The sequence below is a fragment of the Cygnus olor genome, chromosome 15 (assembly GCF_009769625.2).
Source record: "Cygnus olor isolate bCygOlo1 chromosome 15, bCygOlo1.pri.v2, whole genome shotgun sequence".
Classification (NCBI taxonomy): domain Eukaryota; kingdom Metazoa; phylum Chordata; class Aves; order Anseriformes; family Anatidae; genus Cygnus; species Cygnus olor.
Window position 1 is genome coordinate 8,265,592 of NC_049183.1, and position 12,741 is coordinate 8,278,332.

Here is a 12,741-nt window from a genome sequence, read left to right on the forward strand (position 1 = left end):
CAGCTTTTCACTCCTGTCTTACGTAGGCAGGATGTGCTTGCTTCACTCCTCTTTACTGTTAGGAATCTGGCAGAGAGTACAGATGTGAGAGAAGGAGCTGATTCCTGGCTTTGACTCTTGAATTAGTGAATCTGTAAAGCTCCACTAGTACATCTTAAAGGCAATGATGCGTGATTCAGAGACTCAGTTTTGTACAGTTTAAGTAAGTTTGCAAAGAAGAAAGTGGCTATCACAATATGGTTTGGCTGGCAGTTGTTTAAAGACAGCGTATATAGTGTGATCTTTTTAGGCCTAGAAGTGTTGGAGAAGGCATGTATTTCTGGATGTAGGTTGAATCTCTGTAACTAACAGCCCAAATGGCAGGGAACTCTCTCATGATTCCCTCTGTCTTATCAAATGTAATCTGGACATAACTGTAATTTTCATATTCTGACTTGCAGAGATTTTATGTGGCCACTTCTCGCCAGCTCAAACGCCTTGAGTCTGTCAGTCGTTCTCCTGTGTACTCTCACTTCAATGAGACCCTCCTGGGAGTCAGTGTAATTCGAGCCTTTGAGGAGCAGAAACGTTTCATAAAGCAGAACGACGTGAAAGTGGACGAAAATCAGAAAGCTTATTATCCAAGCATTGTGGCAAACAGGTAATGGTGGGGTTGAAATATTGAAAGGAAGTTATAATGGGAGGGTATGGTGCTGTTGTCTGTCTGCCTTATCAATCAGCTGTCAGTGTATTTGTCCAGGGTAGGGAAGCTTTTGTGGATGTTTATTTTAGCTTAAACTTGGGTGATAGAATTAAGGGTGATTCTGAATTTCTCTTCTTTCTGAGAGTTCCTGCCTTCTGGGTAGTATTTATAAAAACTCTTATTTGCTGATCCCAATGTAACCAGATCTGCTTTCTGAACTAAAACAGGAATTAATGCCCCTGAAGGATTTATTCATTTTGGATGCCTCTAGGTTTGCATACTGCTGGAGTAGGACCCCAAATACCTTACAGTTGCTATGTCACTGGCAGTACTCAGATGCCATATTACTAAAAAGCAAGATGTGTGACAACATTGGTTGACTGCATTCCTAATTCTCTGTGGATGAGTTACTGGAAAGATGCATGATGTCTCTTCTGTGTTGCAGATGGTTGGCTGTCCGGCTGGAGTATGTGGGGAACTGTATTGTTCTCTTCGCGGCATTGTTCGCAGTGATTGCACGCAACAAGCTCAGTCCAGGACTGGTTGGCCTTTCAGTGTCCTATTCACTGCAGGTAATTTTACTGTTAAACAGAAAAAAGCTCTAAATTGTAAGACTGCATCAGAAAGCCAGGTTCTTGGTCAAGCTTCAGAGGGAAAACTAATGTAAGGAACACAGAAAGAGAATAAACGCTACAAATAAAAACCATCTGGAAAAATGGGGGAGGTTCCTTCTGTGCCCTGCATATGTGAGGAGAGGTGACTAAGAAGACTCATCCCGTGCATGTTAAAGGCATTTGGACTTTTCTCCTGTCCAGCACTGATTAACCAAAATCATATCTGTGTTTATGCATTCCATGAACTTGCAGTGCTTTGGTTGTGTGGGTTTTTTGTTTGTTTTTAGTTGCAGGTAACATGCTTAGTGTAAACTGCTTTTAAACTTCTTCTCTTGCAGATTACAGCATACTTAAACTGGCTAGTTCGTATGTCATCAGAGCTGGAAACCAACATTGTTGCTGTAGAAAGAGTCAAAGAATATGCTGAAATGGAGAAGGAGGTATAGTGGGTTGTCCTCCACAGCTAGCACTTGGTGGATATTTCCAGGACTTGTGGTTGTATCATTAGACATGAGGTTGCATGCAGCCTACCTGGGTGTTATGAACAAGTCTGTAAGGAACCTATGGTTGCCTTAATGCTTGTAAAAGCTTGTCCTCCGAGCTGAGGGATTTGATAGAACTTCGTGCTCTCATTGATCTCTAGAGACAGGCTGTGTCTTAAGGGGGTAGTTCCTGGGGGTGCTCTTGAGGTGTATACTCCCAGTATTTACAGCTTGTTATTTAGGAAATGAATCTGCTGTTCTGCCCTGGGTTAAGCAGTGGAATTGTGCAAATCTGGTTTTGTTTTCTTCAGTGATTAACCAATTTTTGTGTGTTTCTCTTTTTGCTCTCAATGGGAAGAGTAAAGAGGATTTACTTTTCTGTTTTGATTCAAATCACCTAACAAGTCATTACATCTGCAGTTGTGCACCTTTTGGTTACAGAACACAATTCCCTGTGGCTCCTCTTTGACATGCTTGTCTCTGGAGAACCTGACTTGCATCGCTATTTTTGTAGCCAAACCTTAAGAGGACCCTTCTTAGAACTTTTTCTCAGGGTCTGGTAGCAGACTGGTGTTTGTGTCATTAAAAGCCTCTTTGTTTGGTACTGGCAATAAATACAGTGGAGTGTGCTCTCTCCTCTCCCACCCCTGTGGGAGGCTGAGGCAGCAGCTGTTTATTTTACCACCCTGTAATCTGTTGTCTCAGTTGAAATGCTTCTAGTTGCATGCCTGGCTTTCCCAGTGCTTTCGTTACTGTGGTGGTGTTGCATAAGCAGGTTATCTCAATACATGCTGCCTCTGTGATTCTGCTGTTCGTAAGAAGCAGCTTTATCTAGGAAGTGGCACTTGTGATAGCAAAGCCCGTGGCGACATTCACCATTTCATCTGCCTTGGGGCAGCTCTTTCCCTTTTTTGCCCCATCATCATCATCACAGTTCCTTTTGCAAGTTACACACTAACAGGATTTTTCTTAATTGCTTTCCTTATGTCCTCTGAGCCTGTGCCCAGTTGAGGGAGGAACTGATCAGACACGCTTGTGTTGTTTTTTCAGGCTGAGTGGAGCATCGAACAAACTGCCCCAGCAAGCACCTGGCCTGAGGAGGGCAAGGTTGAGTTTCGAGGCTATGGTTTACGCTACCGGGAAGACTTGGATTTGGTTCTGAAAAACATAAATGTCACCATAAATGGGGGTGAGAAGGTAATGAATCTCAATTAGTAGCAGACGACTACTGTTAAGTATGTATGCATAAGCCAAAGAGGGGTCCAACCCCCTCCTGTAGGACACCCTTAGGTCCTTGAGAGCAAGAAGAGCTTCTCTAAAATCAATCTTACTGTAACTGGTGGCTGCAGCAGGCTCTTACTCTTTTCAAGGGACGTCCTACGTCGTGGGATAAACATACTTATGTGGATTCATGAAGTGTCTTTTGGTCTCATTTCATAAGGAAAGGAGGCTGTGGTACCTTCTCTTCCCATCCTAGAAACTTCTGAACTGCTTTGGTAATTTGTTTGTGATAGGCAAAGAGGTTGACACCTAGCAGAGTGGTTAAGTTTCTACTAGCCTCAAGAAAACGAGCTACTAAGTAGAAGGGGGAGCTCTGCTCTGGTGAGGCAGAAGTTGTAAGGTGAGACTGCAGGAAAAAAATGGGACTTGAGCAGATCCTCTGGATTTGGCCAGACTCTGATTGTGGTAGATGTGTGTGTGTGCCCACATGCACCTCAGTCCTGAGTGCACTCTCTGACGTATAATAATAGTGTGATCTTGCACAACGGTATAAAAAGTACTCGAGAGACACTTATACTTACCAGGCTTGCTTAGTTGTGGTATCCAACTTGGTATTTGTTTTTGAGTGCATGTTTTCTACATACAAATACGGGCAGAATGCTACCCCAAGACTGGATAGAAAATGCAGATGACAAGAGATAACCAACCAAAGTACCAATTTAAAAATATTTTTTAATAAAAAAGAAAACAATTGATGGAGACTTTAGACTAATTGGGAAGCAAAATTTAAGAAATTGAGTGCTTTTGCTATAAATTTTCTATAAATCCAAAGAAGAGAAGATAAAGGTCAAATCACAAGTTACAGCTGTGAAGCACAACTGAGAAAAAAAAAAAAGGTTAGGGAATCTTTGGCCCACTCTACCTGGTTCCATCTGCCTTTACACAAAAATAGAAAACTTCTGCAAGTGGATTTTTATTTTGAGATGGCTTTCTTTTTTTCATATCCACTGTTTTTTTTCCCTCCTATTTCATTAACCCCAGTTAGTTGCACTATTCTGGGATGTTGATAGCCCAACAAATGTAACAACCTTTTGACAGTGTGTCTCTTTCAAGTAGATTCTTGCAAGTGCTTTAACCCTGCCTTAGAGTAAGTTGTTCCTGTATTTCTTTCCAACAGATAGGAATAGTAGGAAGAACGGGAGCTGGAAAATCCTCTCTTACTTTAGGCTTGTTTCGGATCAATGAAGCAGCTGAAGGAGAAATTATTATTGATGGAATTAACATTGCAAAGATAGGACTCCATGACTTGCGGTTCAAGATCACCATCATTCCTCAGGTAGGTGTGAAATCCTGCCGTTGCCAGAGCTCATTTTGTAAAAGTGCACTTTCTGCAGTGTACTGGGGGGAATATATTTATCTTGTGAGGTATGCAGTACTCTTCACTCACAGAAATGTGCACGTAACCATTCCTGTCTAGCCCAGCAACTGTGGGTTTGATAGTCCAAAACATTTGGGCATGTGGCTTTACAAGAACTGGGCATTCAGACTCGAGTCTTCTTGTTCTTACTGTATAGCATTTATTACCTTCCTGTTCAGATTCAAAACAGGACCATAATGTGGTTATATAAATCGCGTTTGTAGCATTCCAACAAAAACAAGTGAACGCACCGTGAAAGACTTTTTGCACTGCTTCTTTTGGAAATCTGTGGGGGAGCTTTGCGTTTTTGCCAAGCTCCTTTTGCCAAGCTCTGCGTTAGTCAGGCACTACTAGACCAAAAGTGTTTCCAAAGTAATATTTGTCCATATCCAAGAAAGAAATGCATTCATTTCATTAATATTGCAGCTAAAGACTTTTGAAATATTTACAGATGGTGTAATTCTGTAGAAGGTGTAAAGTTGACGTAGCTGTCCCTGCTGACAGAAGACTGGACAGGGAGTGCTCAGGCTTTAAATCAGCAGACCAGTTTAAAAAAAAAAAAAAAAGTTGGCTGATTTTTTTTTTTCTTTTTCTTCTGGATTTGAGAGTTACTGACTTACAGTTTGCCAGAGTCTGCAGGAGGCACAGGTCAGGCCCCTAAAAGGCATAAGGCATAAGGATGAATAAATTGCTGTTACTGGAAAAAATGAGGTCTGTCTTCTAAATTCAGTAGATGGGCTTATGTGCAACTGCAGGTGGACGTGTTGTTTTCCTTTCACTATCTAAGAGGTATTTTTGGAGCACTTGCCATGATCTGTGTGGATTGTCAATTATCTCTTTCGATGACTAGGATCCAATATTATTTTCTGGCTCACTGCGTATGAACCTTGATCCTTTTGACCAACACTCTGATGAGGACATTTGGAGGTCTTTGGAATTGGCTCACCTGAAAAATTTTGTATCAGCCCTGCCTGATAAACTTAATCATGAATGTGCTGAAGGTGGAGAGAACCTCAGGTACGTCAAAGAAACAGTGCTTGTGAAAATTGCTTTATGAGCTAAACAGGAAGTGAGACGTGTGTGTGTGCCCTCCCATCTGCAGCTAGACTTCCAGAAAGCTTACAGTTCACTTCGATCAGAATGTAGCTAGATGCTACCAATAGCAGTCTTTTTATTTTTTTTTTTGGTGGTGGTTGGTTGTTTTTTATTTTTTCCTTGTATGAGAATTTGGGGAGGAGCTGGGAAATTCTTAATGCCTGACCAGGCAACCAAACAATTAGGTTTTATCGAACAGGCTTTAAGCTCTCAAGCTTGAGAATTTAATTTAACAAATACTCAGAAAATACTGTGATGTTCGACTTCCCAGCTTGGGCAGTCTTGGAATGGATTTTAGTAGCAGCAGGCTGCTATTTATTGCAGATGCTCTGAACTTACGATGGCTCATGCCCAATAGATGCAACTTTTCTATGGGAGTTAATTAGCTTGCTTTTTGCACTGTAACAGGATTATGTGATCAATCTGTAGAAACCATTTAAAGTCCAGTCCTCAACAACACGTTGATTCAGGGATGCAGTTATACTGAAACCATTTGTAATGTACTCTTTTATTACATTCTCTAGACTTCATTATGAGGGAGATGTAGTTAAGATGCTGTTAGATACTTTATAGTGAAGCAGTAAGAACCTTGTCTATTTTGCTGGATTCTTGGCACATATACTACAGAGGAGTTCTTACAGGAATTGCTGGGCTTCGACACGAATATTGCAAACTTGTTCTGACTTTTTTTCCTCCACCCTCCCATCCCATCTGTGTAGTGTGGGACAGCGCCAGCTGGTGTGCCTGGCAAGAGCTCTGCTAAGGAAGTCCAAAATCCTTGTTCTGGATGAAGCTACAGCTGCTGTGGATCTTGAAACGGATAACCTCATACAGTCAACGATCAAGTCTCAATTTGAGGAGTGTACTGTTTTAACTATAGCACATCGTCTGAACACAATCATGGACTACACAAGGTAAAGTAATAGCGTTTCTGTCTTGAAGAATGGCACGTGTGACCTGTATTGTGCTCTACTTAGAAGAGGATCATTGTGCTGGATAAATGCTGCCCAGTGTATTGTTTTTAGCCTTTTCTCCACAGAGCTGCTCAAATTGTGGTTTGGATGGGTTGTGTGTTTGGCTTACAGAAGTTTGTTCTGGCTTACAGAAGTTGTGTTTGGCCTGGGGAGCTGTTCGGATCCCTGTGCTGTACTGCTATTGTGCCATGCCTGCCCAGGCAAACCAGGAAGGGAAGGGAGGCAAGGAGGACAACAGGAGTCTATTCCTGGGTCTTGCCCTAATTTAGGCACAGCTGAAAGAGGCTTCAGAGCTTTCAGGAGCACATACCCTAAACTAGGCACAGGCAGCATAAGGAGTCAGAGGGGCAGATCCTGCCTTTGTCCAAAGTTTATTTGACATTTCTCTTTCCTTCAGTTTTGGTTTTAGTTCATGTGACCTCCCTCATCCTCCCTGCCCTCATCCGCAGCCTTGCGGCTGTGTGATTGAGGGCAGTTTTTGTCTTATAACTTCAGTCTTAATCTCTCTTGTCCTTTTTATCACAGTGTGGCAAAGTGACCACTGATAAGATTGTGTACTCATGTAGACCTTTCTTTGCACTGTCAATAGTGAAAGATAGCAGACAAGAGCTTTGCCTGCGCCAGGCACAGCACCAGCAGTACTGCCACCAGATTAACACCTAATTCAGTCACTGCAGCCAGTAACATCAGGCAGCAGCACCTACTTAAGGACCTGGGCAGCATCTCTGCAGTGCCTGGCCAGTTGGTGGAGGTAGCCGAAGGGCAGCATTTGTACTGTGAACTGACTTTGACTACAGTGACTTGCATGGTGAATTTCCTAATTACAGCTGTACCTTTGCTTTGCACAAGCTATGTCTGTGTTTGTATTTTGTCAGCAGAATCTAACAGCAGCGGATGTGATACGGTGTTAGGGCAATGGTGTTCCAGATTTGGAAGGTCTCAGGGGCTCTTACTTTGAGAGAAAGTGCTGCCACCTAGTTTCTGGTTGGCTCAAAGCACACTCAAAAGTTTTAGGCTGGCCTGCAAATGACCAGGTAAATGTATGCTATGTAAGAAGTAGACCAGAAAAGCCATCTGGAAGGACAGAGGTGAAAACCTCCATTCATTCATACAGTCTGGACTGTCTTTCCTTGCATATAGAAGCTGTGCTACAGTCAATTTCTGTGTGTACACATACATCTGTTTTCTTTGGCATTCTGGACTGACCTGCTTGTGACCATTTTTTTTTTAATCCTTGTTTTACAGAGTTTTAGTCCTGGACAGAGGCGAAGTGGTGGAGTGTGGTAGCCCAGACAACCTCCTTCAGGAAAAAGGCATTTTCTATAGCATGGCCAAAGATTCAGGATTGGTGTAGGATTTGAACGTGATGGGGAAAAAGGAGATGATACGTTCAAAGAACTATGACTTCCCCTGGGCTGGTATGAATTGTACAGTTCAGTTTCAGACCTAATGAAGTCAGCCAGAGCACAGCAATGGAAGTAACGTAAAAATGCAATATTTTTTTCTTCTCCTTTCTATTGATTTTAGCCAGCTTTAGGAGAAGTGCATGCATTGTGCAAAAGCACTTCAAAGACTTTTAGTTCTTCTTGCCTGACATCTGTCATTATATGCTCAAATATAAGGTGGAGTGATTCACCAGAGAAGTTCAGAGAAGCTTTTTCTTTTCATCTGCCCTTATGTTCGGAAGCCCCTTTTTGTTTAAAGTATTTCTGCAAATGCTAGCTATTTGCTTGTTTGCTGATTCCTCATTTGATGAGCCATCTATTGTGGGATGCACTCGGAACATTTTGTGGCATATAGTCCTATAGTCCAAAGATTTTCTTCTTGTGAAATAATGCGTGCCAGATTTTCTCATTATGGCATTTACTGTACATGGTTAATGCTTTTATGCATTCTCCTAAAGGTTTCACATGTGTTTACAGTGTACAGCAGCAAGTTCACCAGACTATGTCAGTAGTGCTGATGTGAAGAAGCACAGTCAACTTCAAAACAGTATTTAAGCATGTTTGGAATGACAATCACTCCAAAACCAAACTCTTGCAGCAGTTGGTATGTTGCAGTGTGTGGTACCTGGTTTTACACCCGGTTCACTCAGGAATTCTGACTTGGGTGGAGAATCCTGGTTATACCTGGAGGGACTAGACTGAGAAGTCAGGATTTGCTTGAGCAGAGGTTGCAGGCTCAGCATGATACTGATTGTAATACCCTTGGCTTTAGGAGTTCTGTGCTTTAATAAAAGCTCTACCACATCAAGGACCATTAGCCTTATATCAAAGACACATGCCCTTCATGCTGCTGCTGTTGACTCTTAAATCTTCTGGGAAACTGTTCTGTTACAGTAGCTTAAAAAAAACAAACAAAAAAAAACCACAAAAACCCCCAAAACAAAAAGCCAAGAACTGTGTTACTGTTTTTACATTGTGTGTCAGAGGCGTCTAAGAATTCAATCAGCAGAGGAGTCTTATTTGCAAGATCTTTGCTTGAATGTTCAGTTTTTTGTGGAAAGAAAAAAAGTTGCGTTTCTTATGTTATAATTAGTCTTGTATTAAAGGAAAATGCTGGAAGAAGGCAAGCTAATCCAGATGGACCCAACTGTTCAGTACTCTGAGAATGTGGACTTGATGTTGCTGATATTAATGCTAGACAGTTGTCTTCTTTAGAGTAAAGCTATTTATTTTTTTGTAAATTATGATTCTGAAATTGAATAGACTGAAATTTTCTTTGGTATTTTTTTGTAATGACTATACGAATATTTGCAAAGAACTTGCAGTAAAAAAGTTTGAAAGATAAAGTGGTGTGTCATTTCTTGCTTTGTAGTTGACAGGCTCAGCTTTGGCAGTTTTTTTCTTTTTTTTCCTTGAAAATAGAAGTTACTGGGACATAAATACTGGTAAATAAGGCTTGCAAGGACTGATGCTTGCGGGTTGTTGAAGTGGCTAAGAAACCTTGAGTGTGAATAACTGATGTGGTATGGTGGATCACATCTCATGCTTTGTTTTGTAATTTGAACGCTGCAGTTTGTTGAGCAGACAGGTAATAACGGTAGATCAGTGCAGGAGGATTTATTGATGCTGTGGAGATCCTTTGTCCATGCTGCCCATGTCCTTTGTCTGCCACATGTCCTGGGTGGTGGCTTGCTGTTAACTTCCACCATGGGAGTGGAATGTGCAAGGAATGGTTTGGGAGTTTGGGGAGGAGTGGTAGGTTTTGGCTTTTCAAATCACCTAAGGTTTTTGCAGCCTTGTGATGGATGAAAGGGTGAAAAGACTGGAGCAAAGGGAATTCCTAATGCACAGCAAGTGGTTCGTAAAGGTGTCTAAATGCATGGTGATGAACTGAGATTTAAAAACCTTAACCTATTTGTACAAATAAGTCCTGTGAAAGCAATGACACTGCGCTTGGGAGCAAGATCTGTTTGCAACACAGAACTTGTAGAACTAAGCTTCTGCTGTGTAAAGTGTTTGTAGTGGAGTTGCACAAGTAAAAATTACTTAAACTGCACTTGCTATGTCCAGCTGGGTACACTAGAAGGTGTCACTGTGTATTCTCAGTCCTATTCATGGGCTGCATGCAACATTCAGGGCACTGTGTGTCCAAGAGGCTGTCTGTATTTTGCAGATAACCATATAAATATTGCAACAAGGGGCCAGAAGACTGCTTGTTGTGTGTTTGTCGTGTTCTTTTTCAATGGTGTAGTTATTAATGTGTCATTGTTCTCCCAGTTTTATGTATTCATATACTTGCTGGCACAAATCGTTCTGCCCCAGCTCTGGAGCAGACACCCTTTTCTGTTCGCCCTAAATGCCCACCAGTGCTTTGTGCTATTGCTGCATTGATTCATGATCCTGATTACACGTGACTATGTTGTCTGAATGTGACTTGAGCAAAATTGCGTTATACATTATGAAGATCAGTGTAAATTAACCTTTACTGCACACAAAGATAATGAATACAGCTTTCTTCCCCCAGAACCTGTGTGTGCAAGCAGTGTTGTGTAATCTTTGGGGTGCCTTGAGGTAGGAGCAGGACAGCAGTGAGAGATCCGGTTTCAGCTAGGAAAGAGAGGCCCATGTGCTGAGCCCTGCAGGCGTTGCCATTGGGAACATTTGCAGAAAATGATGTGACTTGCTGCAAGGTAAGGTCTTAGAAACTGGCAATAAAGCCAGTACGTTTTCCTTATTTAATCTGTTTCCACTGTTGTGCTTGCATACCATTGTGCTTGCACACCACTTCATTGCTGTGCGCATACCTAATGCTCGTTGAGTACTTGGGGCACTTTCAAGACTTGGTAAGTGAAATCTGGCATGAGGGCACATGACATCGTATACAAGAGTTTGGCGCCATCCAGCAGGCACTGCTGATATTACAGCCCACTATCTTCACTTGAAATCATCCAGCTCCTGCAGTGGTCTATCTTTCAGTTTACAGCTATGATGTGTGTGCCACTGCAGTGCCTGTGAAGCTACTGTTGGTGTTATTAACATATATATTTGTAATAAATATGGTAATATAAAAGTGTAAAAACATCTCATCTGAATTTACTGCATTGGATTTTGATGCATGTTGTTATATCCTGGCTGACATTGTTTGCTGCAATGTGGAATGTGCCTTACATCCCAGAAGAGTTCATTCTGTTCAAAAGAAAAAAAAAAAAAGCTTTTTTTGTGAGATTTGAGTTTCTTATTTGTCACTTACAGTAATGCTTGGACATAAAGTTGGGGGACTCTTACTCATCTGAAACAGGTTGGTCTTTTTTTGGTCCCATGTGATCTTGGGAATCCTTTTTCTTTTGCCCTTACAGCACAGCTTTGTGTGTGAAAGCTGCTGGTATTTTTGCTTGCTGTTAGGTTGTGCAAGCCAGCAGTTAAACAGCGCCTGTTCAAAGGTTACCAGTGTGAAAGCATGTTTTGATTATTTTCTCCTGTTGACTTTTTCCTTCATTACCAACTTAGGAACGGAAAGCGAGTATTTAAAAGATGTTTATACCAGAGATTACAGTATGTTAAAAGATGTCTGTTTCAGAACTGCCCAGCAACACCAGCACTTCTGTTTCTTTTTGACAACAGTTAAAACACGTAACTTGCATCTCACTAGTTTTAAATGCTTCTGGTTTGAGATCCAGTGATCAGCCTTTAGGGTACTCATGACTTACCTGTTTGAATCTTTTTGGCTCTGCCTTTGAGTAAGGTACTCTATTTAACCACAGATACTGGTTTGGAGAAAGTACGAAAAAAAAACCACTTCCTTCCTAGTATTTTAACACCAATATGGCAGTAGGCATTAGACTTATCTTAAGCACTTGTCCACTAGAAAATGTTAGCTGCTCTTAATGTGGGTGAAGTGGCTACTGAACAGCTGTCGGAGAAGAAACTTCTGGGTTTTGCTGGTCTGGGTTGACCCTTGCTGGTTTGAGTTCTCCCACCCCCTCCACCATTACTCTTCATTTGAGCCACTTTAATACTTGATTCAATTTTTATTTCAGCTTTCTAGAAAATGAAATGCTTTAAGAAGTCATGGTAAACAGCAGTAGCTTGCAGTGTGATTTGTTCGTCACATTTTCTTGTTGCAATCCCTGAGGAGAGACTCGGGGGCAGCTCTGACGGCAGCCCCCAGCGCTGTGAGAAGCCTGGAAAGGCTTTCCTTCTGGATGCTGTTCTGGTTTGTTAAAGTAGCATCTGAAAGATTCACCATGCCAGAGGTTCTGCAGTGCCAGGGTAACATGCACAGCAGGTAAACTTGCACAGAAGGAGCCAGGAATGAACCATAGTTTGGAGAAGGAGGCTGCCACATAAACTCCTTGTGACCAAATTCAATTAGGAAATAGCAGTACTAAGAGTTCAGACACGCTCCGCTGTGACCAACCACGGTTTGTCAGTAGGGCTGCTCCAAGCCTTCAAATGCAATGAATGATATTCTGCTGCCCACCCACCAGCTCAGTTGCTCTTTCCTGTGTCAGCAAGCCTGTGTCTAAGCTGTCAGCCTTCCACCCAGCACAATGCATGCAGGTACCATCCAAAGCGGACATGGAGGGAGATGGAGTAGATCTGATCACCAGCTGTGACAAGAGGCAGCCATATGCTCTTGTGCTTAGTGGCATCCCACGTTCTCTTCCCTACTCCCCCAGAGTTTCTGCACTTTGGATGACTAGATCCAGTTGCTGCCTTGGAGGCCACCACATCTGTAAGAACAGTGCTTGGGTGAGCAGTCCTAAAACATTCGTGAAAGGTTGAATTTGTCCTGCCTGGAACTTAGGACA

General features: G+C 42.1%; 1 protein-coding gene across 3 annotated transcripts in view; it reads left to right on the forward strand.

Annotated features, from left to right (window-relative positions):
* Positions 1-9,272, forward strand: part of ABCC1 (ATP binding cassette subfamily C member 1) — a 58,212-nt gene extending 48,940 nt beyond the window's left edge. For all 3 annotated transcript variants that reach the window (XM_040574633.1, XM_040574632.1, XM_040574634.1), the window contains exons 24-31: positions 441-640; positions 1,128-1,254; positions 1,635-1,736; positions 2,829-2,975; positions 4,177-4,335; positions 5,267-5,433; positions 6,231-6,425; positions 7,731-9,272. In XM_040574633.1, coding sequence (XP_040430567.1) covers positions 441-640; positions 1,128-1,254; positions 1,635-1,736; positions 2,829-2,975; positions 4,177-4,335; positions 5,267-5,433; positions 6,231-6,425; positions 7,731-7,839 — 1,206 coding nt within the window. In that variant the 3' untranslated portion in view covers positions 7,840-9,272. The remainder of the gene's footprint in view (positions 1-440; positions 641-1,127; positions 1,255-1,634; positions 1,737-2,828; positions 2,976-4,176; positions 4,336-5,266; positions 5,434-6,230; positions 6,426-7,730) is intronic.
* Positions 9,273-12,741: the final 3,469 nt, after the last annotated feature.